The 25813-nt window shown below is 43.8% G+C and overlaps 1 protein-coding gene across 1 annotated transcript in view; it reads left to right on the top strand.

Moving 5' to 3' along the window:
- Positions 1 to 2514: 2514 nt before the first annotated feature.
- The window catches only part of LOC126093629 (mitochondrial inner membrane protease ATP23 homolog), a 40451-nt gene continuing 17152 nt past the window's right edge, over positions 2515 to 25813 (top strand). Inside the window, exon 1 of the mRNA XM_049908734.1 lies at positions 2515 to 2874. Within this exon, the coding sequence (XP_049764691.1) occupies positions 2589 to 2874 (286 nt within the window). The 5' untranslated portion in view covers positions 2515 to 2588. The remainder of the gene's footprint in view (positions 2875 to 25813) is intronic.

Here is a 25813-nt window from a genome sequence, read left to right as displayed (position 1 = left end):
TTCATGTAACTTATATTTGAACTGTACACAGATAAAGGACAGAGAGAGAGAGAGAGCGAATGGAATTCTAGAAGTTACTCAGAATCCTCCCATTAGTATAATGTTTTGTCTGTCTTTGCACGGATAAGCCTGATAAGAAAACCTAAGCCCTTGACTTTATTGTACAGAATTGTTTGTGAGGGTGAGAGAGCGATAAAGGCGACAGATACACTTCTGTACAGACAAAACATTACACCAAGTTAGTGGCTAGCTGCATTAACACACACATAGACTTTCATCAAAACCAAAGTAGTAAGAGAATTCATTAGAAACTGTCAAAATATGTGAATACATTATAGGAAACTGGAACTGCTGATATTTACAGAGTTAATACACTACCAGAATGAAACATAGTTATGCACTTTTAATAACTTTAGCATATACAAAACATCTAGTCTCGACTGTTGTGACCAAGTGCTGTCAAAATTGAAATCTAACAGACATTTTTACTTAAGCTAGTCTAATACTACCTGTTAAGATATTTATCTGTAGAGTAGTAGTTACCTACCAAAAAGCCTTCCCAACTATATTTAAACTGTGCTTCATCAGAAACTAAGTTTTTAATGGCTGCTGGCAATTTATTGAAAATGTGCTTTCCTGAGTACCCTACCACTTTTTGGACCAAGGTAAGTGATTTTAGGTCTTCATGTAAATTGTTCTTATTCCTAGTATTGACACTATATTTTGAGCTATTGGTTGGAAACAGAGGTGTATTATTTGTAACCAATTTCATTAGGGAATAAATAACTGAAAATCAGTGGTTACAATGCTCAGTTCCTTGAACAGTTTTCTACATACTGTTCTTGAATTTGCACCACAAAAGATTGTTATTAACGTTTTTGCACTCCAAAAACTTTTGCTTGGTTTGATGAGTTACATCAAAATATGGTCCCATATGAAATAATAGAATGAAACTAACAAAAGTATGCAAGTTTTTTTTATATGTGTATCTCCTACACCTGATGCATTGCAAATACAGACTTGTCTATGCACTTCACCAATTCTGTGGTACTCCCTTCCCAACTGAATTTATCATGGAATTGTAAACCCAGAAATTTAACACTCTCAGACACTTCTATCTGCATGTCTTCATATATCATACACATGTTTGAAGGATATCTCTTACAGGCTCTGAACTGAATGTAGTGGGTCTTTTCACAGTTTTATGACAGTGGATTAGTTTTAAACCATTTATTAATATCAATGAAAATTTAATCAGCTGCTGTTTCTAAAGCTATACTTGACTTGCTATTTACTGCAAGTTTGTATCATCTTCAGACAAAACAAACTTAGGTTCTGGCAATATAATAGACGAGAGGTCGATAAGAGACACGAGAAAAAACAATGGACCCAAGATGAAACCTTGAAGAATACCACACGTAATTAATTCCCTATCAGATGACGACTGATTGCTTACTCCACAGGTGTCTCGCAAATGCATTCGTTTCCTGTTAGTTAGGTAAGACTCGCACCATTTTACAGCACTACCAGTGACACCATAATATTCTAGTTTACTTACGAGAATGCTGTGATTCAGTCAAAGCCTTTTGACAGGACACAGAAAACGCCAGTAACATCTAATTTTTTATCTAACGAGTTAAATACATTCTCACTGTATGTGCAAATAGCTTTCTCTCTATCGAAACCCTGAAGGAACCCATACTGTGTCTTGGACAATACATTATTTGCAGTCAGATGCTGAAGAAGATAATGAGACGACTAACCCATAGCGTGGAGAGTGTAGTAGGGACGGAGTTATTTCTGTGATGTTTTGGACGTATTTTTCTTACAATGACATTGACCGACTCTTTAAAGCTACTGTGAAGACGAACCAGGATGTTTATTTCAACACACTCTGTGGCCAAGAGTATACTTCTGTTCTACATCGCCATGATCAGTATGCTTCACAGCAGTGTTCATAGGGCTGCGCATATGTGTTAGTTTGACGAACAGGACTCTCGAATAGCTCTTCCAGGAAACCGATCTTAATGTCATTGAAAATGTCTGGGACTATTAGGAACAGCAATTGAAACGTAGCACTCAACATCCGTGCAGGCTATCGTCACTTGAAGAAACTTGTGGAGCTCTTCTTCGCCGAACTGTTATCATTAGCAAGACAAGAGTTGTTGTTAGACGACGAGTAGCAGAAAAAAATTATTCACCACCGGGATACATCACGCTATACCGCCCTTTTTATTTGTGTTTCTACTTTTAAATGATACATAGTACATCTTTATTTTAAAATGATACATAGTACATCTTTATTTATCAGGAGAAACTATTTCTTAGTCCTCGAACTGTATTCCAACAGTTTTTCGTATACAGTTTCTTGTAGAATTATTACGAAAACAGGGGGCTCCAATTGCAGTGATGTCCACATTGTTTCTTCAGCACATCTCTGGTGGGGTACCCTGCACTGTGGTATTTGCCGGAGTTATTTACTGAAAATCTTTGACAATTGCGTAAATTCGTAGGAATAGACAATTGAAAATGCAAGGCACAGTAGTGGTCGTGGTTAACCTTAATGTAGATGGATTGTGTTGTGTGAAATGTTCAGAAATGTTAAATGTTCTTCAAAAACAAATAATAAGGACGTGAACAGTGATGAGAGGAATGAAACCGGCGATGTAAAGAATAGTGACACAACTCAAAATGCTAACCAAGGCTCCTCTCTTGACTCTGATTACTCAGAAGAAAATTGGGGGTATGATTTGTATCCTGAGAGGAGAGGAAAGTATCGACCCACACTGAGCAGTATTTTACTCCGAGGGGAGGGAACAGAAAACATCGACAAAGTGAAATGCGAACGGAATGTGTATTCGTGTGTGAAGAACAGTAAGTGAAACATGCTAGTACATCTAAGCAAGAGTAATACGGGACACAATTTTGTGGGTGTTTTTCGTAATATGAGATGGATATATCATACTTAATACCCTACGTTACAGATGCTTTCGATAGAACGCAGCAGATCTAAACTTTTGTTTACCAGTTTCTTGCAACTGTATGTATTGTGGAGATGTTATGGTGCTCAGATGTCCCAAGTACAATTGTGCAGGCAGTCAGTAGGCCTATTAGGTGCGGTCTGTTTTTATGGAGCTAGACTAGTTCATTACTTCGATTTCAGTGTGCACTAGGGATTGTAGAAACAGTAAATTTACTGAACACGTACTGTTTTTGTGAAACAGCTAAAGCATGAAATTGTTTAGTTTTTGTCACTGATAAGAGCACGGATATCAGAGCTTTGAACAAGTTATAGGAATAGTAACTTAATTAAGATGGATTTGGGCGTTTAATTACTTTCCTTCATGTGTAGACACATCTTGAGGTTTTTACTTGAACACTGTGATAGTTTTGAGACTTAACGAAGTTCAGTATCTGCGAGGATGTAAGTACTCAGAGCTCTTATAAACATAACATATTAAACCATGATTAACTATTTCCAGATTTGAGTCACGTACACGACCTGGGGGGAATTTGGAGTGACCGTGCTGTAGGCCAAAGTTGGTTAAAAAATCAAAAATATTGATTTGTACAAGTTGTTTTGAACTCATTTTTAAATACAAGTTGTTTTTATGTTACTAAGCTTGCCAGCTAGGCTCGAAAAGTTTGATTATTTATATGGTCATCCATTGATCGTCTCACACTGATATAGATTTTGACATGATGATACAGTGAAAGTAAATAGCTCAAAACACACACACACACACACACACACACACACACACACACACAATATATAAGTATAGTGCTTAATTTTATGAGAATTGAGGATTGAATGGCATTTGAAAACAGAACAGTGCTAAGTACATATTCCCTGTCTTTATAGAAATACACACAGAAAGCGAGAGAGAGAGCGATGCTCCATGAAATTTAAATACAAACTGCCCTTGAGCTATTGAGTAGATGTATTGGGAAATAAATTTGTTTATTATATAGATACGAATAAATATTTTAATCTTTTGTATCTGAATGTTTATTATTTTTATCCAAACAACTTTCACACATTTGTATTCTTTTCGTGTGGCCATTGGGTCTTACATAGGTGCAAGATAAATGCAATTTAAGTTTCCAGTTAATTCTGTGTATCTCAAGCGGGCATTTCACTGGGCATAATTATGGTTACTGTATACTATGCTTAACCCTTCTGCTTATCTACAAGTCACTCATAAAAGTAGCAGCTGAGGAGGGTTGGCTACAAATGTTAACAATTTTAAAAAAGTACATTAATGCCTCAGCACAGCTGTGCGGATATATGTCAAAATTTGTGAAAGCATGACAGGAGTACTCGACAAATTCTATGGCAGGTATTACTAGAAAGTGTCATATGTTTCGTGTAAAATTTAAGTAGTTTTTATATAACACCATTTGTGACTAGTAAAAAAAGCTTTATCTGCTGTCAATTTCAACACGTCTGGTGAGCATAAGGTAACATTCAAAGTATTATTGCAGGCTATAAAGTGTCATTACTTTTGTGATATCAACAATAAAAATAGTTATAAGAAGCCAATTCGATTAACTGTTTCGAAAAAGGTAAATTGCATTTATACACTTAGATAATCATACATCATTACCAGTTTTCATATTTTCTGTGGTGAAGTGCACTCTGCATACTGAAGTAGGCATATTAGTGTTTTTTTTCCCCCTTCCACATTCCATCTGTGATTGTATTATGAATGGGGAATTTTAGATGTTACAGAAGCATCCAATTCCACCCATCTGCTATGACCGATGATGTCATCAGTATGGTGGAAACTGGTAGTTCCAGTGTATACAATATGGTGACAATGACATCACTATGTTCACATACCAACAAATGCAAACAAAAATAAAACTGGAACAATAATGTCTCACTCCAAAAATAAAATGAAACTAATGGGACAGCCGTGGAAAAGTGGGTGTTTAGGGCTAGGACAAGCTAAAGATAAAACAAACTAAAAACACCACACCATCTGAAAAAAAAATAATATAAAAAATTAAATTACATAATTCCACTACACCAACAAAACCACAAGAATTGGATAGTTCCCTTGACCTGTGTAGTTCAGCCGTAACTATCGATATCAGGAAACCAACACCTGCAACCCCTGAAAAGTGGAATAATAAATTTCTCTTGATCTATACAGCTAAACTGCAGCTACTGATACGAAAATACCAACATCTACGACTCCGAGAAGTGGAATCCAAACCCCAACAACTCAATAACCCAAACACCATATATTCACTACATGAATTAAAACACAACTGACCTATGGTAAATACACAACAAACAAAACATCACAATTACTGTAGAGTAAAACCAAAACAAAAATAACTTACCAAGAAAAGTCTCTGGCAATACCATCTAGGTTGGCCAGTGCCCCCCCCCCCCCCCTCTGAGCGCGCACGCATGTACGCACACACACACACAGCAAAAACAAAAAAAAATTCTTAATCACCTACTTGTGAACTTCACTGTCATGTCCTAAATAAGAAGCAGTGAAAAAGTTAGACTTCTTTCTGCACAATAAAACCAAACAGACAGACCTAAAAAAAAAATGCCCTTAGTAACTCACTAAAAATACTTCCACAATCCACGTTATCACACCAACTACCTAAACTCAAAACCATGTTAGCACAATGACAACCAAAACTTAAATGAGCCCAATACCACATGTTAAACACAGCATAGCCACCATCAGAGGGCACTATCCAATACAACAACACAAAATCTACAAACACAATGCCATAGTGACATCACGCACCACACCACCACTACATTACGGGTCAAAGTAGACGGGTGGAATCGGACACTTTTGTTGAACAACGTTCACCTTCAGCTGCACACTGTACAGTGAATTGTGTAGTGTAATTGATATAGGTAGCTAATTAGTAATAATTATGTAAGACTTCTCTACTGTAGGTATAGCACAATGAATGTAGCTATGTATGATACAGTTAAGATAGCTTGTTGCTGAGGGTATTACTAACCATAAAGGGGGGGGGGGGGGGGGGGAGAAAGATGCAAGCACACAACATAGATACAAAATTATGTAACTCCTAAGGTTAAAAACAATTTGTTAAAGGCTAAAATAAATGTCATGTGACTCCCATCTGGGTGAAAGCATGTCAGCCTGATATAACTTCAGAAACTTGTATGTCAGTGTCACTACATTAATTGTTCAACTGTAATTCAGAACATGTTTTCCATTGTGAAAACAGACGACAGATTCTGGAAGACCTTCTACACAGTTTCCTACTGCCACCTATTAACTGATTTAAAAAAAAAAAAAAGTTTATGCTTACATACCAGTGTGCGTTTTAATTGGCCATTCATGTGGAAAGACTGCTTGTTAGTTGTCATGCCCATGTAGGATGCAGCACAATGGTTGCAGCTAAGTTGGTAGTTCACATGGCTGCTTCCACTTGTGGCACGGTCTTTGATACCGTAGATGATGCCAGTGACAGTACTGAAGTAAGTCGTAGTGGGAGGACGTATGGGACCACCGGTCATGCCAACTTAGCTGCAACCATTGTGCTACATTCTACGTGGGCATGTCAGCTAACAAGCTACTGCCCACATGAATGGCCACCGCCATACCAACCAATTGCTGAACATGCCAACCAACATGATGTGCACTTTAATGACCACTTCACAGTCTGTGCTATCAGGGTTCTTCCTAGCAATGCCAACATTTTCAAACTCTGCAAGTGGGAACCCTCCCTACAAAGTATCCTCCCTTCTCATAAAACCCTGGCCTCAGCCTTCACTAATACCACTCCTCTGCTTGTCTGTCCCCATCTTTGTTTCCAATCCCTTACTATATACGTCTTCCATCACACCAACGCACCTATGTAGTCTTTTGCTCTCTCTCTACTTCTCTCCTTTCCCTTTCTCCCTTCCTTCCCCCTATCCCAGCACAGTCTCCCGATGCTGCATGTAGCAGCCCTATCCTGTCCCACCACGTCCATGCACACCTCCACAGGTAGCATTAGCATCTTCCCCTGGCTCTACTCCACCATCCCTCCCTGCCGCAAGCCTCTTCCTTAACCCCTCTACCCACTCCAGCTAGCTTGCTGCTCTCATCAGACAGTTACAGATGGGCCTCAGTACCCGAAGACAGTGGTCGTGTGTGTATTAATTTTTATTACTGTATCGATATGTGTGTTTTCTACTTCCGAAGGTCTAAAGCTGAAATGTTTGTAGCATTATTTTTTAATGTGCCTGTTTTTGTCTGAAAGCCTCATTTATGTGGTAAGCCCTTTCCACATAATTGTTATTTCATCCTGAACTTTCCATTGTTTGATATATCTGTCTGAAGTGGTTCGTGGTGGTATGTGCCTGCAAGTCTAGATAAGGAGAAATGCAGATGTCGGACTGTGATTTATTGGAAGAGTCCTAAGAAACAGTGATGTGCCCAGTGAGGAGGTTGCCAACAAATCCCTTCTTCACCCAAATCTTTCATATTGTGCATTGCCGTAGGACCTTTTTTGTGATAGACCACCAGAGGGAAATGGAGAACTTTAAAGATGAGCTGTGTACTTCACCACATGTTTGTTTAATCAGTGAGAGAGATTTTCAGAAATGCTTGACAGATTCCAATTGAATATTTTAGAAGTAAGTTTAGTGTTGTGGAGAGATTTCTTTTTTCAAAATGCAGAAGTCCTTGTTCCATGTGAGTCAAGAAAGATGTTGTTTCCTCTAATTTATAATTCATGCAATGCGTATGAGAACAATACACACACTCAAACATATCTTTCTTTCTTCTTATCCTTCTAGAATGGAAGAGAGAGGGAGAAAAACTAACATACAGATTACAAGTGTAGATGTAGAAGGAAATACCTCCTTTCTATATATGTAAAGAATTAGAGCAACTGATGAGCATACCAAAGTTTGTTACAATTTTTATACCTCCTCATTGAAATTCATACTGTTTGATAACAATGAAAATATTCAATTATTGATAATATAATATAAACGGATAGATAAAACAAATCTACTCAGAAACGGTAGCAGGGGAACACACACACAAAAGGATATAAATTTTTTACAAGCTTTTGGAGCCAGGGGCTCATCCTCCTAGCAGAAGAGTTGAAGGGCAAAGGCAACTGGCTCTGAAAGCTTGTAACAATTTAAATCCTTTTGTGTGTGTGTTCCCCTGCCACCACTTGGTGAGTAGATTTTTTTTATCTATCCATTTATATTATACTGTAAAAGGACAGATTCATTTATAGTATAGTGTTGGATAAGCTAGATGTCATTTACAAGATGATAAAACTTGGTGTATCCACAGTTACTGTGGAAATGAAAATATAGTATGGTATGTACCTAAAGATGTGTAAAGCAACTCTGTTGTAAAAATACATGCCAACTTTGTTGGAAGAATCCTTCTGGATGTACTGCTGCATAAATATATTAAATATTTAAAATACTGTACCCTGAGTAAGGCCATTGCAATATTGGCTATTTTAGAACTCGACCCTGTAATGCTGCTGATTGCTGCACATTGTGGCCTCATGTGGTACAAAATCACCTGTGCGAGTGCCCTCTGCGGTGCAGAGAAATATTGTGCGTCGTAGTGATGGCGCACTTTGGTCGGTGTCGTAGTGAGGTTACATTCTTACTGGTCCATCATAACACAGGTCCCATGCTCAAAGGGTTAAATATTTTGTTTGATGACATGGCTGTACACCGAAAATGGTTTAAATTAATAAGACTGTGAGTCGGAGAAAACATAAATAATTAACTGTCACCAAAGCCGGATTTCTAGATCGCAAGACAAATTGCAGCCATTTAAAGCTAAGTTTTACAAACCTAATCAGCTGTAATGCCTCAACTCTTAATAGTATAATCTCCCAAAGTGTTTTATGTGAATGCCAAACTATCTGAGAGAAATGTGGTATGACTGCAGATGTACCGGAACATCATAGTCTTCACTGCAAGTATGGGGTAGTCACTGATAATTTAGAGAGAGCAGTGCAGGTTTGGTGCACATTCAAAAACTTCACTGTAAATTACTTTAGTTTGTGCACCCTCTTAAGTATGGCCTCTCAGGTTGTATGTACTAAATACTTCCTCTCAAATCAGTGAAAGAAATTCCAGTGCACCTGTGGGGGAAGTAAGTTTAGAAATACTGTACATTTTAAGCAGAAAGAACCTGTCCAGGGACTGAAAATGACACCAAAAAATGATTTAATTCCACTTTTGCAGTGAGAAAGAAATCTCAGGAAATGTGATCAGTGCTGTGAGGTTGGCTCAGAAGTGTGTGAATTTAAAGTTGCTCATGAGATGCTTTTGATTTTGCAACCCCCCCTCCCCCTGTGAACAGGCATTTTGTCCATGTAATTGGATGCCACAAAAGTCTGCCTTTGGAAATTTCTCATGGGTTATTTTTAAAATCTTACAAAGGCACACTTAACTTAATTACTAAACTTTTGTATGAAAAATTTTTCCTTCATTACTATTCAGTTACATCTAAATAGTAGTTTCAAATACTGCAGAGCATTTTTTGAGAATTTTCAAATTTTAGGCTGTTCCCCAAATTTTGTGTCCATTGTACCCATGTAAATTACACTGACATGAAACAAACACACTACTGCCTTGATCAGCTGTCTCCAGCAATCAAGAAAAAATCACGATGACCAAAATAGGGCTCGATGTGCAATGTCTGATCTGCCTTCAAAAGTCACTTTTCACATTTGTGATAAGAAGAGGTGAGTGGACTGGGAAAGTGAACAAATGTGCTCAACAAACCAAAATAACGACATCCAATACAAAGTGAAAAGCCTGTAATACATCAAATTAGATTAAAGTAATTGCAAGTGGACACTGCTTTCACGGTGTATGCCCATGTTGGTAGTCTAGTTGATAGAGTACAAATTTGGAAAGAAACTCAGAGTAAATGAGTGTTAAATAATTGTGCTCACTTATGAAGATTAATGTGAAAGTTGGAGCAGGATGAATTCACTCCCAGGTTCTTCAAAATCTGGTTGTTTGCATTTCTGATGTAACTTGGAGAACATTCATTTAATGATTGACCGTCATATGCTAATTGTGCCCACACTTGCTCTGCTTCATGAATGAAAAAGTCACCTTGCTCACATACCTAGGTGAAAACATTACCACAATTCCTTTGGCAAAACCCTTTGAGATTGTAAATTTGTCCTTTCTTAGTGATTTGAAGAAGTCGGTAACATTTTTGGAACTGAATGAATCCTTCAACACGCTGTTACGTTGTAAATTCATCAGCTCTAGATACTGGCTGTCTGACACACATTGTGTCCACGGTAAATGGATTTGACTATATTTGACATCTCACTGATTACTCAACATTTTGCAGTACTTTTCTCCTTAGTAGACACCAACTGTCACTTCAAACATGAACACAGTGAAATATAATTCATGTATAAGAAAACTTTGGCTTACATGGTCTAATTCTTCTTATTTGAATGGTATATAATACCAACAAGAAAGATAGAATTTGTATGCTATTGGAAACCATGAGATTCAGGGAAACATTTCTCTTTTCCTTCACTATCTAAGACAGAACCTATACTCACTGTTTCTACAATTAACATCTTTTCTCTTGCTTTGTCATCAAACATGCCTTTCAAAAATGAATTAAACTGTCAGTGGTTGAGTCTTCTTTTACTCTTCTTTCCCTAATAAATTTTATAACTTTTATCAAGTTTTTATGGTATTTTTTGCTCTATTTGTGTATAAAATTTTATTGTTTCTTGAACGAAATCAATATTTGACATGACATTTGTATTCTTTCATCTTTGGAAAGTTCCCCACAGGACCAGTAATGTTATGTTTTGGCATGCTGCTTGAGACTGGCTCTTTGAAAATAACAAATTAACCACACTACCCAATCGCCAGCATCTGACAAAGTGTTTGCTACTCTCTTATCTCTTTATGCCTTTTTTATTGCAACCTATCACATTTAAACCGAGCGAGGTGGCGCGGTGGTTAGACACTGGACTCGCATTCGGGAGGACGACGGTTCAATCCCTCGTCCGGCCATCCTGATTTAGGTTTTCCGTGATTTCCCTAAATCACTCCAGGCAAATGCCTGGATGATCCCTCTGAAACGGCACGGCCGACTTCTTTTCCTAATATGATGAGACTGATGACCTCGCTGTTTGGTCTCCTTCCCCAAACAACCCAACCCCTATCACATTGAAATACTGTGACAACAGCTCACTGCGAGGGAAGAGACCTTCCTCACTCGTAGAGGATTAACAACAGAACACTGTCAGACTCTGAACAATACCACAGTGTCAGCTGCAACAACCACATTTCCCCCCTGCGGGTTCGGGGGTTAGAATAGGCCCGCGGTATTCCTGCCTGTCGTAAGAGGCGACTAAAAGGAGTCCCAAATATTTCGGCCTTATGTGATGGTCCCCTCTCGGGTTTGACCTCCATCTTTCTAAATTATTCCGAAGAGCGAGCCAATTGGGGAAGGGCGCCTTACGTGGTGCACTGTATCCGTCGTGCATTGAGACCTTTAGCCGGCTTTTCGTCGTTGCAATGGTGTCCCGCTCGTTTTCCATCTCTTGGGCGAGGATACGTCCCTGGGTGCGATTCCCACGCTGCACTCTGCAGTGTTTCTTTTAACTGCGACGACGACCTTGGACAGTTTTGCACCTAAGATCCAGCACGGTAGCCAGTCCGTTGTGGTGGGGCCGCCATGTACCCTCTTGGTTGTAGCCCCCTGACAACACAGGGATCGCTCTACTGATGCCTGCGCCGTTAACTCCCCACGTATGCCAAGGAGTAGATGCCCGTCTCCCTGGGGCATCAGGACTCTCCCGGCAATGGACATCCTGCCAGGTGTCTATTGCTGCGGCTGGGTGGCACCCGTGGGGAGGGCCCTTGGTCGGAGTAGGTGGCATCAGGGCGGATGACCCGCAATGAAGCGTGGTACATCATCTCTCGCTGGCGGCCAGCCGCCAGCAGTCTCTAAGCGTTCTCGGGCTCAATTTAATGCTGAAAAGTACAATCCGAAAACGTTCCCCTCTCTGGCCACGCCGTGGGAGGAGCGTAAGTCTCAGGATGGAGGTAATAGTTATTCGTCCCGATTCTTAGTTTGTACGAGAGCTGATGGGGAGTCTTTTCTCTCCACAAAGCCTCAGTTCTTCGTCGAGCATTTAGAGGACATGTTTGGGGAGGTGGAGGGCTTGTCAAAAATGCGCTCTGGATCGGTCCTGATCCAAACGGCATCCTCTGCCCAGTCACGACGGTTGCTTGCTTGTGACAAGTTGGGGGATGTTGCTGTTACGATCACGCCACATAAGAGTTTAAATATGGTTCAGGGAGTTATTTACCATAAGGACCTCCTTTTGCAGTCTGATGACGAGCTGCGCGCCAACATAGAGCGCAGGGGTGTACATTTCATCCGGCGCGTTCATCGGGGTCCCTTCCATCTTGGCCTTCGAGGGTGATACGTTACCGGAAGAGGTCAAGGTGATGGTCTACCGATGTGACGTCAGGCCCTATATTCCTCCCCCGATGCGGTGCTTCAAGTGCTGGAAGTTCGGCCATATGTCTTCCCGCTGCACTTCCAGCCTCACATGTCGAGATTGCGGATGCCCGTCTCATCCCGATAGTCCATGTGCCCCGCCTCCCATCTGTGTGAACTGCGGGGAGCACCATTCACCTTTCTCGCCTGACTGCAAAGTCTTTCAGAAAGAGTGCAAAATTATGGAATATAAGACCCTGGACCGGCTGACCTATACTGAGGCCAAAAGGAAATATGACAGACTCCATCCTGTGAGAATGACATCTTCTTATGCAGCTGCTATGACAACTGTGCTAGCCCCATCAGTTTCGAGACTTCCAGCCAGCTCGATAAGCAGTAAGACTCCTCCTGCCCCCTTGCCCGTGGGGGGCTCTACCCAACCGGTTGCTCCTGCACCACCTACCTCAGGAGCAATCTCCTCCCACCCGTCGGGGACGTCCGTCCCCGCTTCTCAGCCGGAGAAGCGTCTAACTTCTTCGGCTACTCTCGCCCGTAAGAGTTCCCCTGGGACCCTCCCTTCCCAGGGTTCCACCAGCGGGAAGGATGACGGCCGCCAGTGGCATAAGTCCTCACCAGCGGCCGGGCGTAGGGCTTCACGATCCTCCTCTGTCCCGGAGACTGAATCGGTGAAGCCTTCCCAGCCGGTGCAACCCAAGGTTCAGCGAGAGAAGTCCAAGAGAAAGACCTCTAAGGCCAAAGAACTTGCGGTGGCACCAACCCCACCGCACCTTTCGCGCTCTGCATCTGAGGATGAAGTCGAGATTCTAGCGTCCACTGAGGACCTTGATCTCGCTGGTCCCTCAGGCGCCATGGATGCCTCTCGTACGGGTACTGAATCGGTGGCAGTGAGTGAACAAGCGGCGTAAATTGCCTTCCCAGTCCTTTCACGCCTTTCTCAGCCACGGACAATATCATCCTCCAGTGGAACTGCAGCGGTTTTTTCCACCATCTAGCTGAGCTCCAACAACTTATCAGCCTTCACCCTTTCTTCTGCATTGCTCTTCAGGAAACTTGGTTTCCAGCAATGCGAACCCCCGCCCTCCGTGGCTATCGGGATTATTATAAGAACCGGGCAGCATATGAAAGGGTGTCGGGTGGCGTCTGCCTCTATGTCCTTCACACTCTGCACAGCGAGTCTGTCCCTCTCCACACACCTTTAGAGGCTGTTGCTGTTCGGGTGTGGACGCCACAGGTTGTTACCGTCAGCAGTCTTTACCTTCCACTGGATGGTGATGTCTCGCAGCATGTCCTGGCTGCGCTGATAGCCCAATTGCCGCCACCTTTCTTGCTATTGGGTGACTTCAACGCCCATAACCCTCTGTGGGGTGGGTCAGTGGCAACAGGTCGAGGCGCCATCGTTGAGCATTTATTGTCGCAGCTCGATCTCTCGATTTTAAATGATGGTGCCTTCACACACTTCAGTGTGGCGCATGGCACATACTCCGCCATTGACCTTTCAATCTGCCCTAGCCTCGTACCGTCTGTCCAATGGAGTGTGCATGACGACCTGTGTGGTAGTGACCACTTTCCGATCATTCTGTCACTACCACAGCGTCACTCTTCTGGGCGCCCTAGCAGATGGGCTATGAATAAGGCTGACTGGGACTTGTTCTCCTCCACTGCCGCTCTTGAGTCTCTCTCTAATGACGACATTGATGCGGTGGTTCAATCGGTCACCACCGACATCGTTACTGCCGCTGAATCTGCCATTCCCCGTTCTTCTGGGTCCCCTCGGCGGAAGGCTGTGCCTTGGTGGTCGCCTGAGATCGCTGAAGCGATTAAAGATCGCCGGCGGGCGCTCCAGCGTCACAAGCGACATCCCTCCTTAGACCACCTTATCGCCTTAAAACAGCTGCGTGCGCGGGCCCGCCTCCTTATCCGCCAAGGTAAGAAGGAGTGCTGGGAGCGGTATGTGTCCACCATTGGCCTCCATGTCACTCCTTCGCAGGTCTGGGCCAAGATTCGACGCGTCTACGGCTATCGGACCCCTGCCAGCATCCCTGCGCTCTCACTGAATGGAGCAGTTTGTACTGACTCCGACGTCATTGCCAATCGCTTAGCAGAGCATTTTGCTATGAGTTCCGCTTCTGCGAATTACCCCCAGGCCTTCCGCTCCATTAAAGAGCGGATGGAACGTCGGAGCCTTTCGTTTCGCACCAACCACCCAGAATCTTACAATGCTCCATTCAGTGAGTGGGAATTTCGCAGTGCCCTAGCTGCTTGCCCTGATACCGCTCCTAGGCCACATGGCATCCACTGTCAGATGCTGAAACACCTTTCAGTGGACTGCCAGCGGCGCCTTCTCGATCTTTACAACCGTCTTTGGGTCGAGGGGGTGTTTCCGTCGCAATGGCGGGAAGGCGTTGTCATCCCCGTTTTGAAACCTGGAAAGACCCCTCTGGAGGTGGACAGCTACCGCCCCATTAGCCTCACCAACGTTCTTTGTAAGCTCTCGGACGGATGGTGAGCCGGCGCTTGAATTGGGTACTGGAGTCTCGGGGCCTTCTGGCTCCGTCTCAGGGTGGGTTCCGGAAAGGCCGCTCCACCGCCGACAATCTGGTGAGCCTGGAGTCGGCCATCCATACTGCCTTTGCCCGCCGTCAGCACCTGGTCGCTGTCTTTTTCGACATGCGGAAGGCGTACGATACGACATGGCGTCATCACACCCTTTCTACGCTTCATGGATGGGGTCTTCGGGGCCCTCTGCCGATCTTTATCCGCAATTTCGTGTCGTATCGTACCTTCCGCGTGCAAGTTGCAGCCTCCTATAGTTCCACCCACGTCCAGGAGAACGGTGTGCCACAGGGTTCTGTTTTAAGTGTCTGCCTGTTTTTAATAGCCATTAACGGGCTCGCTGCGGCCGTGGGAAATTCTGTCTCTGCTTCCCTGTATGCTGACGACTTCTGCCTTTATTACAGCTCTACTGGCATTGCAGCTGTTGAACGTCAGCTACAGGGCGCTATCCGTAAGGTGCAGTCTTGGGCTGTAGCACATGGGTTTCAGTTTTCGGCAGCCAAGACCCGCGTTATGCATTTCTGCCGGCGCCGCACAGTCCATCCTGAGCCGCGGCTTTATCTTGCCGACGAACTCCTTGCTGTGGTGGAGACCCACAGGTTTTTGGGGGTGGTTTTCGATGCCCGGTTGACTTGGCTGCCTCATATCCGGCAGCTTAAACAGACGTGTTGGCGGCATCTAAACGCTCTGAGATGCTTGAGCCACACCCGCTGGGGCGCCTACCGCTCTACCCTGTTGCGGCTCTACCAGGCGTTAATCCAGTCCCGTCTGGATTATGGGAGCCTGGCTTATGGCTCAGCATCCCCATCTGCGTTACGGGTGCTGGACCCAATTCTCCACAGCGGGATATGCCTTGCCACTGGTGCTTTCCGCACCAGCCCTGTGGACAGTGTACTAGTGGAGGCAGGTGTACCTCCACTGCGGTTCCGGCGCCAATGTTTGCTGGCCGCTTATGCTGCCCGTGTTCTAAGCTTGCCCGGGCATCTAAATTATCGTGTCCTGTTCCCGCAGTCAGTCGTCCATCTGCCAGACCGTCGGCCCCGGTCGGGTTGTCCGATCGCCGTACGCATCAAGGAGCTTCTCTGCGGGCTTGGGTTTTTCCCTGTTCCACCTCCTTTCCGGGCGCCTCTGCGTACACCCCCGTGGTGTGTTCCTTGCCCTTGCCTTCGGCTCGACTTGGCACAGGGCTCGAAGGACTCGGTCCCTCCAGAGGCCTTCCGCCACCGCTTTTATTCCATCCTGGCCACGTATCAGGGCTCTGGAATTGTTTACACCGACGGTTCGATGGTTGCTGGTCGTGTCGGGTATGCGCTAACTCTAGGGGACCATTCTGAACAACGGTCCTTGGCGGCTGGCTGCAGCGTTTGCACTGCTGAGCTAGTCGCCATCTTTCGAGCCCTAGAGTATATCCGCTCCTGCTCAGGTGAGTCCTTCGTTATCTGTAGCGATTCCCTGAGTGGTTTACGAGCTCTCGACCAGTGTTTTCCTCGTTCTCGTCTGGTGATGGCTATCCATGAGTCCCTGCATACTCTTGCGCGTTGCGGCTGCTCTGTGGTCTTTGTGTGGACCCCCGGTCATGTTGGTATCCCGGGCAATGAACATGTTGACCGCCTGGCGAAAGAGGCCATGAGTAAACCATCTCTGGATGTTGGCCTCCCAGAGGCTGATTGGCGGGCAGTCCTCCGCCGAAAAGTTTTTGCGCTTTGGGACGCTGAATGGCGCGATCGGATTACACCCAATAAACTCCGTGCCATTAAGGAGACGACGTCTGTGTGGCGGTCCTCCATGCGAGCCAGCCGCAGGGACTCAGTCGTCCTTTGTCGGCTCCGCATTGGCCACTCCCGGCTAACACACAGTTATTTACTGCGCCGGGTGGACCCTCCTGTATGTCGCTGCGGGGCGGCTTTGACGGTGGCCCGCATTCTGTTGGCCTGCCCCCTTTTAGCTGTGGTCAGGCAGACATTTGCGCTGCCTGATACGCTCCCTGCCGTTTTATCTGATGACTCTGTTATGGCTGCCTTAGTTTTACGTTTTATTAGGGCAGGGAGTTTTTATTCTTTAATCTGAGTGTTTCTGTTTTATTTTATTTTTTTGTGTTGATTCTGGCCTTTGGCCTATGATTTTAAACTGATCTTTTAATGTGTTTCTAAGTGGTCGGCTTTTCCTTTTTTATTTCTATGGTCGGCCAACCACTGTCACACTCTGTGTAGTTTTAGTTCGTTTTGTCTTGTCTTTGTCTCAGTTTCTCTTGTTCTGTATCGTCTGTGATCTATTCTGTTCCTCGTTTTTATTCTCTGTGGGTGTTCTTTGTATTTGGAAAAAGGGACCGATGACCGTAGCAGTCTGGTCCCTTTCATCCCCCAAACCAACCAACAACCACATTATTAGTTTCATATTTAATTCATCTTTGTTAAAATGTTTTGCACTAACAATAACAAACAATTAGTCAAGAAAAAACATCATTCATTGGTGTTATGAAAACACACTGTTGTGGAATTACATTACGAGCAATCTTGATATTGTTGATGACTGCTGGGAGAACTTGTTAATCCAGATTTTTTTTTTTTTAAGCAGATGCTCTTCATATTCTGTGGATAGAAATGTAAAATGGGGCAGTTCTCAAAATGCAAAAAAGTACTGCAAAAAAGTGTTGTCCTGTGACTGAGTCACAGTTGGAATCAGTCAACTGGGTATAACAATTTGTACAGATATGAAATGGAATGGTCATTCAGGCTTAGCCACAGGTAAAGCAGATGACAGAGATTGGTTTATTTGTAGGTTACTAGTAAGGTGCATTCAGTCTACAAAGGAGACTGCTTACAAAACACATGTGCATTCTGTCTTAGCATGTTGGTTAAGGTTTAGTGACTGACAGGGGATATTGAACATATTTAGAGAAGGCTAGAATGAATGATGGCATGTTTGTTTAACCCAAGAGAGATTCTCAGAGATTCTGAAAACCTGAACTTGCAGACATAGTATGCAACAAGTATCCCATGACATGATAGCCCACATACTAGGTTTCAAGAACCATTATGAAGTGAATAATTTAGAAAAAAATCTGTAGCCCCTTATATACTGCTCTCATAGGGACTGTGCGCCATATGCGACTAGAATGGGAAGAGATGCCGATGTCTTACAATGATAAGTCCACTCTGCCATGCACTTCAGTGATTTGGGAGTCTCTGTGTATATGTAGACAGGGTGATCTAACAATATGTGCGCCAGTAAATAAATGCCTGTGGCTGCCCGAAGACTGTATGTGGCCCATAGTTTTCCACCCCTGGTTTAGATGTTTCACTCAGACAAATAAATGCTGGGATGATTGAGTGAACAAAGGCATGTCCACTTCCTTCCCTCTCCATCTATGTCCAGCTGAGCTATTGCTAAGTCCTTAATTAGCATTGTGTCAAAGATACTGGAAACTCTAATATCCCTTCCCTCTTTATTGTGAACCTGTGGATACATGAAATCTCATTGTGAAGTGCGTCCTTCTGTATCATGCATGCATTGTGATATTGACCGTCTTTCATAGCAGACAAAGACATACCATCAAACAACCAATATCACTTTTGCCACGTTTTTCAAAAATATATGAAAAGGTTGTGTTCATGTGTCTTCTTAAGCATCTGACTGCAAATAATATATTGTCCAAGACAAAGGTTGGTTTCTGTAAGGGTTCTGATGTAGAAAAGGCTATTTATCCTTACACTGAAAATGTACTTAATTCATCAGGTAACACATTAGAGGCTATTGGCATATTCTGTGGCCTGTCAGAAGCCTTTGACTGTGTGGATCACAGCATTCTTGTAAGTAAATTAGAATGTTATGGCGTCACTGGCAATGCTGCAGAATGGTTCCAGTCATATCTAACAGGAAACAAATGATGTCATAGTGAAATATCTGTGGGGAAAGGAATCAGTCTTCATCTGATTGGGAATTAATTACATGTTGTGTTCCTCAATGTTCCATCTTGGGTCCATTGCTTTTTCTTGTATACTTTAATGACCTCCCATTTGTTACATGCCAGATTCTAAGTTTCTTTTGTTTGCAGATGATACAAACATTGCAATAAATAGCAAGTCAAGCACAGCTTTAGAAATTGCTGCTGGTTCAATTTTCACTGATGTTAATAAATGGTTTAAAACTAATTCCCTGTCACTAAACTTTGAAAATACCTTTTGAAAGGACTCACTATATTCAGTTCAGAATCTGTAAGATATTTCCTTCTAGCATGTGTATGATATATGAAGATATGGAGTTAGAAGATATTGACAGTGTTAAATTTCTGGGATGACAGTTAAGTAATAAATTCATTTGGGAAGGACATACCACAGAATTGCTGAAATTTGTAAACAAGTCTATATTTGCAGTATGAAGGATGTCAGATGTAGGAGACACAAATACAAAAAAAAAAAAAAAACTTGCATACTTTGCTTACTTTCATTCTATTATGTCAATTGGGATCATAAAATCACTTACCTTTGTCCGAAAAGGGGTCCAGTACTCTGGAACATTCATGTTCAATAAATTGCCAGCAACAATAGCTGTCTTAAAAACTTCCGTTGCAGAATTCTTCAGTGCCTCACTCTCCTCTCTCCCATGGATTTCTTCCATGGGCCAGGCTGAAAACAGACATGGGCTGTATCTGGCCCACAGGCTGCCAGGTGCCCGCAAGTGCTCTAAAATAATAATGGAGGCCGTTTATATAGGTTAAGAACGAGAGGACCCAGTACCCGACTGTAGGGGCATCCCACGTGTTGTCTTCTTCCAGTCTGAGGTTAGTTTCAGACCTGTGACACTCTTTTCTAAGACCCCCCTGCTTTCTATTATGAAGGTAAGACACCACTTATGTGCAACACTTTAGTTTGTTCCAAAAAAATTTTGTGCTCCACACAGTCAAAACTTTGGCGGGGCACAAACTATACCAACATGATAATTTTTATTTTTTAGCTCTGCCAGGACTTCATTTGCAAGGCCTTATATTCCCTTCTCAATGGAGAATCTATTACGGAAACCAAACTGAAAGTCTGTTAACAAGCTCTGCTCAGATAAATGAGTTGGTATTGTAGGCTACTTTCCCAAAACTTTTCAAAAGACTGAAAGGAGTGATATGGGCTTGTAATTAGAGGTGATTTGCTTATCTCCAGTTTTAGATATACATGACAGTGTAACAAAAGTTCCTGCTGGCAAATTAAAACTGTTTTCTGGTCTCAGGACCTTGCCTTTCTGCAGGCAAATGCTCTACCATCTGAGCTACGCAAGCAGGACTCACAACACGTCCACACAGCTTTACTTCTGCCTCATCTCATATTTTCCAAACTTCACAGAAGTTCTCCTGTGGAAATCGTAGGACTAGCACTCCCGAAAAAAGGATATTGCAGAGACATGACTTAGCCACCGCTGGGGTCCCAAGTTCGAGTCTCAGTCCAGCACACAGCTTCAATCTATCAGGAAGTTTTGTATCAGCGCTGGGGTCCCAAGTTCGAGTCTCAGTCCAGCACACAGCTTCAATCTATCAGGAAGTTTTGTATCAGCATACACTCTGCTGCAGAGTGAAAATTTCAAGTGACAGTGTATTTAACTTGGAACAAATATGCCCCAGGTTATAGATCGACTACAGAGATAGCTTAAGGGAAGTTCCATAAACATAAAGACTTCAGGAACTCACAAGGGAAGGAAGAGACATGAGATTGCTGGGATACCACTGGCCTTGGAATATCACTTAATTGTGAGATCAGACATGTAAACCTTTCCATAATAAGATCATCATTAATCTTGCTATGTGTATTATGGTGCTGACCAGTTTAGACTGTGTTGCTACACAACTACATTCATATCTTTTAGTCTGTAATAGTTACCTAATGCCCATATGGAATACTTAGAAATTAGTGTAACTGCTTTGCATTCTTCAATGGTGCGTTAGTGTCTGACATCAAACTCTGCTGTAGCAAATCAAACACTAACCTGTTCACTGTGGACAGAATGGAGCATTATTTGCTACTAAGTATTGAATGCTCTGCACAAAGCAAATAAGTGAACTTCTTCAATTGAAATCAAAGTTATCTTTAAGCAGATGTTTTTATGGTGAGTTAGTTACAGCATGCTTATTGGTTAATGTAGTTACATCCATTCAGTTTTTGCTTGCACAACCATCTTTTGTAAGGTTATTTAGGCCTAGTGTAAACAACTCAATACAGTGAGATCAGAATTTATATTTTGTGATGACAGTATGTCTACCTTCGAAATCAGCCTTGACAATGCATAATTCTCACTGCCCCACATCTTAACACCAACTCAAATTATAAATAGTGCACTGCTCAATCCTTTCATTATTTGCCTCCAAAGAGTAATTGTATCAAATCCAGGAATGGAAAATCCAGGATGGAATGTAACAATACCAGAGAAGGAAAGTTGCAAGTTGCTACTCACCATATAATAATCCTGGATTTGATACAATAGCGGAGATGCTAAGTCGTGATAGGCACAATAAAAAGATTCACACACTCATAGCTTTTGGCCATTAAGGCCTTTGTCAGCAGTAGACACACATACACACACTCAGCTCTCTGAGACTGCAGACGTGTGTGCAAGTTGCATTTGTGTGTGTGTGTGTGTGTGTGTGTGTGTGTGTGTGGGGTATCAAATCCAGGATTTATTTATGTGCAACTTGTATGTCGATGGTGTGGACTCCAATTCATTATTGTGTGTTTGTGCATTGTCTGAGAATTTTGTAATTCCTCCCTCTAGCTCCACAGCTCATGGTCTGAGTGCAATTAATACAGAGTGTTAAAAAACAGTAGGGAATACAATCCAAGATTTCATGAACGAAGTACTAGTAGAAGTAATTGAGAAATATTATCCTGTTGGTATATTGCGAGACCTTGGTGATTCATTGCAATGATCACAAAATCTGTTAAAGTCTTTATGGGATTAATGACATAACTCTTGCATGGATGGAATCTTTTCTCCATAGTACAAAGCAGTGTGTCTCATTAACTGATTGTATCTCAGGCATGAAAATAACCTTTGAAAGGTGCTACAGAATCAGTTCCAGTTGACAGGTAGTGTTGATTGCATATGCCACATAGCCATCCATGTTCAGTGGATGCCCAAGATGATCAATCTGTATGACTTGACAGTCAAAGCGACCATGGGATGAGCACTCTAGAACTTAATTCAGCACCTGAAGAGACTACAGGATGTCATCTATTGTGTCAAACAATTGCACGATGCAAATCTCCCTCCTGACAACCATGGTGAGCACCACATCATATACAACACCATTGACTCTGTTACAGATGGGAAAGAAATCATGCAGGTTGGGTGCCCCACAACTGGTGCCAGATGTTTAAGGACGAAACTCAGACCTGTTTACCCTGTTAATCACAGACAGTGTGTTTTGAGACAACCTGGTAACACTGAACACATCCAACACTGTGTTCCAGATGTACAAAAAGCTGGTGATGGAGCTATATTTTGAGGTTGCGTTATATGAGGCCACTGCACAGCTGCCCCCAGAAGTCCACTTTCGTCGCCTGCTTTGACAATTGGATTTTGCCCTCCCTACCACCTTCAGAGTGGGTGAGAGCCCAACACCACCTTGGCTCCAGGCTCCGGTTCACATTCAGCTTGACCTCTGCTCGCTCCCGAAGGAGGGTACTCACCGTTTGTCGAACTTCGTGCGCGACTTGCCAGTAACACCTTTATTTACACTGATGGCTCCAAAACTGACGATGGTGTTGGCTGTGCCTTTGTCGTTGGGGACGTCACGTTTAAATACTGGCTCCTCGACCAGTGTTCCAGCTTTATGGCCGAGCTTTTTGCTCTCAATCAGGCCGTTCAGTATGTCCGCCGCCACCACCATTCTCTGTATGTACTCTGCTCTGATTCACTCAGTGCTCTTCAGAGCCTCGGAGCTCCATATCCGGTCCATCCCTCGATGCAACGGATCCAGCAATCCCTCCATTCTTTTGCTGATGATGGCTCTCCTGTTAGCTTTATGTGGGTTCCAGGCCATGTAGGAGTGCCTGGGAATTAGGCTGCTGATGCTGCGGCCAAGGCTGCAGCACTCCTGCCTCGGCCAGCCTCCCTTTGTGTCCCATTGTCTGACATTAGTGGGGTTGTTTGTAAGAGGCTTGTGTCATTATGGTGGGATACTTGGTCGTCACTTCAAGAAAATAAGCTCCGGGCCATAAAACCATTCCCAACAGCTTGGACAACCTCCTCCCGACCATCTCGGCGAGAGGAGGTCCTTTTGGCCTGGTTGCGGATTGGGCATTGCCGGTTTGCCACCACTACCTGCTATCCGGTGACCCCGCCCCGCAGTGCCCTTGTGGTCATGCACTGACAGTGCGCCATGTTTTATTGTCGTGTCCCCGTTTTAATCAATCTCGTGTTGTCCTGTCTCTGCCATCTACTTTACAGGAAATTTTAGCTGGTGACGCTCGAGCAGCTGCTCGTGTTATTCGTTTTATTACTTTGACGGACTTGTCCAAAGACATCTAACTCTTTTAATTATTTTATCTGCATCTTTGTAAGAACTTTCTGGTGTCCCCCCCCCCCCCCCCCCCCCCTCCCGCCCTTGAGTTTTACCAGATCGTGTGCTCCCTGCCGCCGTTGGATAAGCAGCTGCAGCAGCAAGTCGTATACTCCTAGCTCACTCATTTGTTACATAGTTTAATTCTTAATTTCTTTGCGTGTTTTTGGTACTTGCATTGTTTAATTCATAAATTTCGGGCGTATTATAGTATTTGAGAGTTGTAGCATCGCGTTTTAGTACCCGAATAGTGTAAAATCGCATAGTCTCCTTCCGCCGCCGAGCAGTGTGTCAGCAGTGCGCAAGTAGCAGCATTACTGCATTTACTAGGCAATCTTGTATTTTAATAACCGTTTAAATTTTGTGTCGATTTGTTTGCGCTCTCTGTAGATTAGTTCAGACGTTCTTTGCACAACAGTTTTTAGCATGGATAGGGACTGCAACTGCTGTGTTCGGATGCAGGCTGAGTTGGCATCCCTTCGCTCCCAGCTTCAGGCAGTGTTGGCTTCGGTCACACAGCTTGAGGCTGTTGCCAATGGGCATCACTGTGGGGGTACGGATGGGGGTTTGTCGGAGACGGCCAGCTCGTCCCACGCATCCCCCAATCGGACTACGACTGTGGTTGCCCGGGATACTGCCCGCATTGAGGCTGATCCCCCACTTGTGGTAGAGTGGGAGGTCGTCTCAAGGTGTGGCAGGGGGCGAAAGACATTCCGGAGGGCTGAACGGAAGGCCTCTCCAGTTTGTCTGACGAACCAGTTTCAGGCTCTGTCTCAGGCTGATACTGATCTTCGGCCTGGCATGGCTGCTTGTCCTGTTCCAGAGGTTGCCCCTCAATCTGCAAGATCCGGGCGGTCGCAGAGGGTGGGCTTACTGGTAGTTGGGAGCTCCAACGTCAGGCGCGTAATGGGGCCCCTTAGGGATATGGCAGCAAGAGAGGGGAAGAAAACCAATGTGCACTCCGTGTGCATACCGGGGGAGTCATTCCAGATGTGGAAAGGGTCCTTCCGGATGCCATGAAGGGTACAGGGTGCACCCATCTGCAGGTGGTCGCTCATGTCGGCACCAATGATGTGTGTCGCTATGGATCGGAGGAAATCCTCTCTGGCTTCCGGCGGCTATCTGATTTGGTGAAGACTGCCAGTCTCGCTAGCGGGATGAAAGCAGAGCTCACCATCTGCAGCCTCGTCGACAGGACTGACTGCGGACCTTTGGTACAGAGCTGAGTGGAGGGTCTGAATCAGAGGCTGAGACGGTTCTACGACTGTGTGGGCTGCAGATTCCTCGACTTGCGCCATAGGTTGGTGGGGTTTCGGGTTCCGCTGGATAGGTCAGGAGTCCACTACACGCAACAAGCGGCTACACGGGTAGCAGGGGTTGTGTGGTGTGGGCTGGGCGGTTTTTTAGGTTAGATGGCCTTGGGCAAGTACAGAAAGGGCAACAGCCTCAACGGGTGCGGGGCAAAGTCAGGACATGCAGGGACCAAGCAGCAATCGGTGTTGTAATTGTAAACTGTCGAAGCTGCGTTGGTAAAGTACCGGAACTTCAAGCGCTGATAGAAAGCACTGAAGCTGAAATCGTTATAGGTACAGAAAGCTGGCTGAAGCCAGAGATAAATTCTGCCGAAATTTTTACAAAGGTACAGACAGTGTTTAGAAAGGATAGATTGCATGCAACCGGTGGTGGAGTGTTCGTCGCTGTTAGTAGTAGTTTATCCTGTAGTGAAGTAGAAGTGGATAGTTCCTGTGAATTATTATGGGTGGAGGTTACACTCAACAACCGAGCTAGGTTAATAATTGGCTCCTTTTACCGACCTCCCGACTCAGCAGCATTAGTGGCAGAACAACTGAGAGAAAATTTGGAATACATTTCACATAAATTTTCTCAGCATGTTATAGTCTTAGGTGGAAATTTCAATTTACCAGATATAGACTGGGACACTCAGATGTTTAGGACGGTTGGTAGGGACAGAGCATCGAGTGACATTATACTGAGTGCACTATCCGAAAATTACCTCGAGCAATTAAACAGAGAACCGACTCGTGGAGATAACATCTTGGACGTACTGATAACAAACAGACCCGAACTTTTCGACTCTGTAAGCGCAGAACAGGGAATCAGTGATCAAAAGGCCGTTGCAGCATCCCTGAATATGGAAGTAAATAGGAATATAAAAAAAAGGGAGGAAGGTTTATCTGTTTAGCAAGATTTCAGACTACCT

This window comes from Schistocerca cancellata, chromosome 1, assembly GCF_023864275.1.
Source record: "Schistocerca cancellata isolate TAMUIC-IGC-003103 chromosome 1, iqSchCanc2.1, whole genome shotgun sequence".
NCBI classification, from domain to species: domain Eukaryota; kingdom Metazoa; phylum Arthropoda; class Insecta; order Orthoptera; family Acrididae; genus Schistocerca; species Schistocerca cancellata.
The sequence above is the reverse complement of the archived record's forward strand: the minus strand, read 5'-3'. Positions and strand labels throughout refer to the sequence as shown.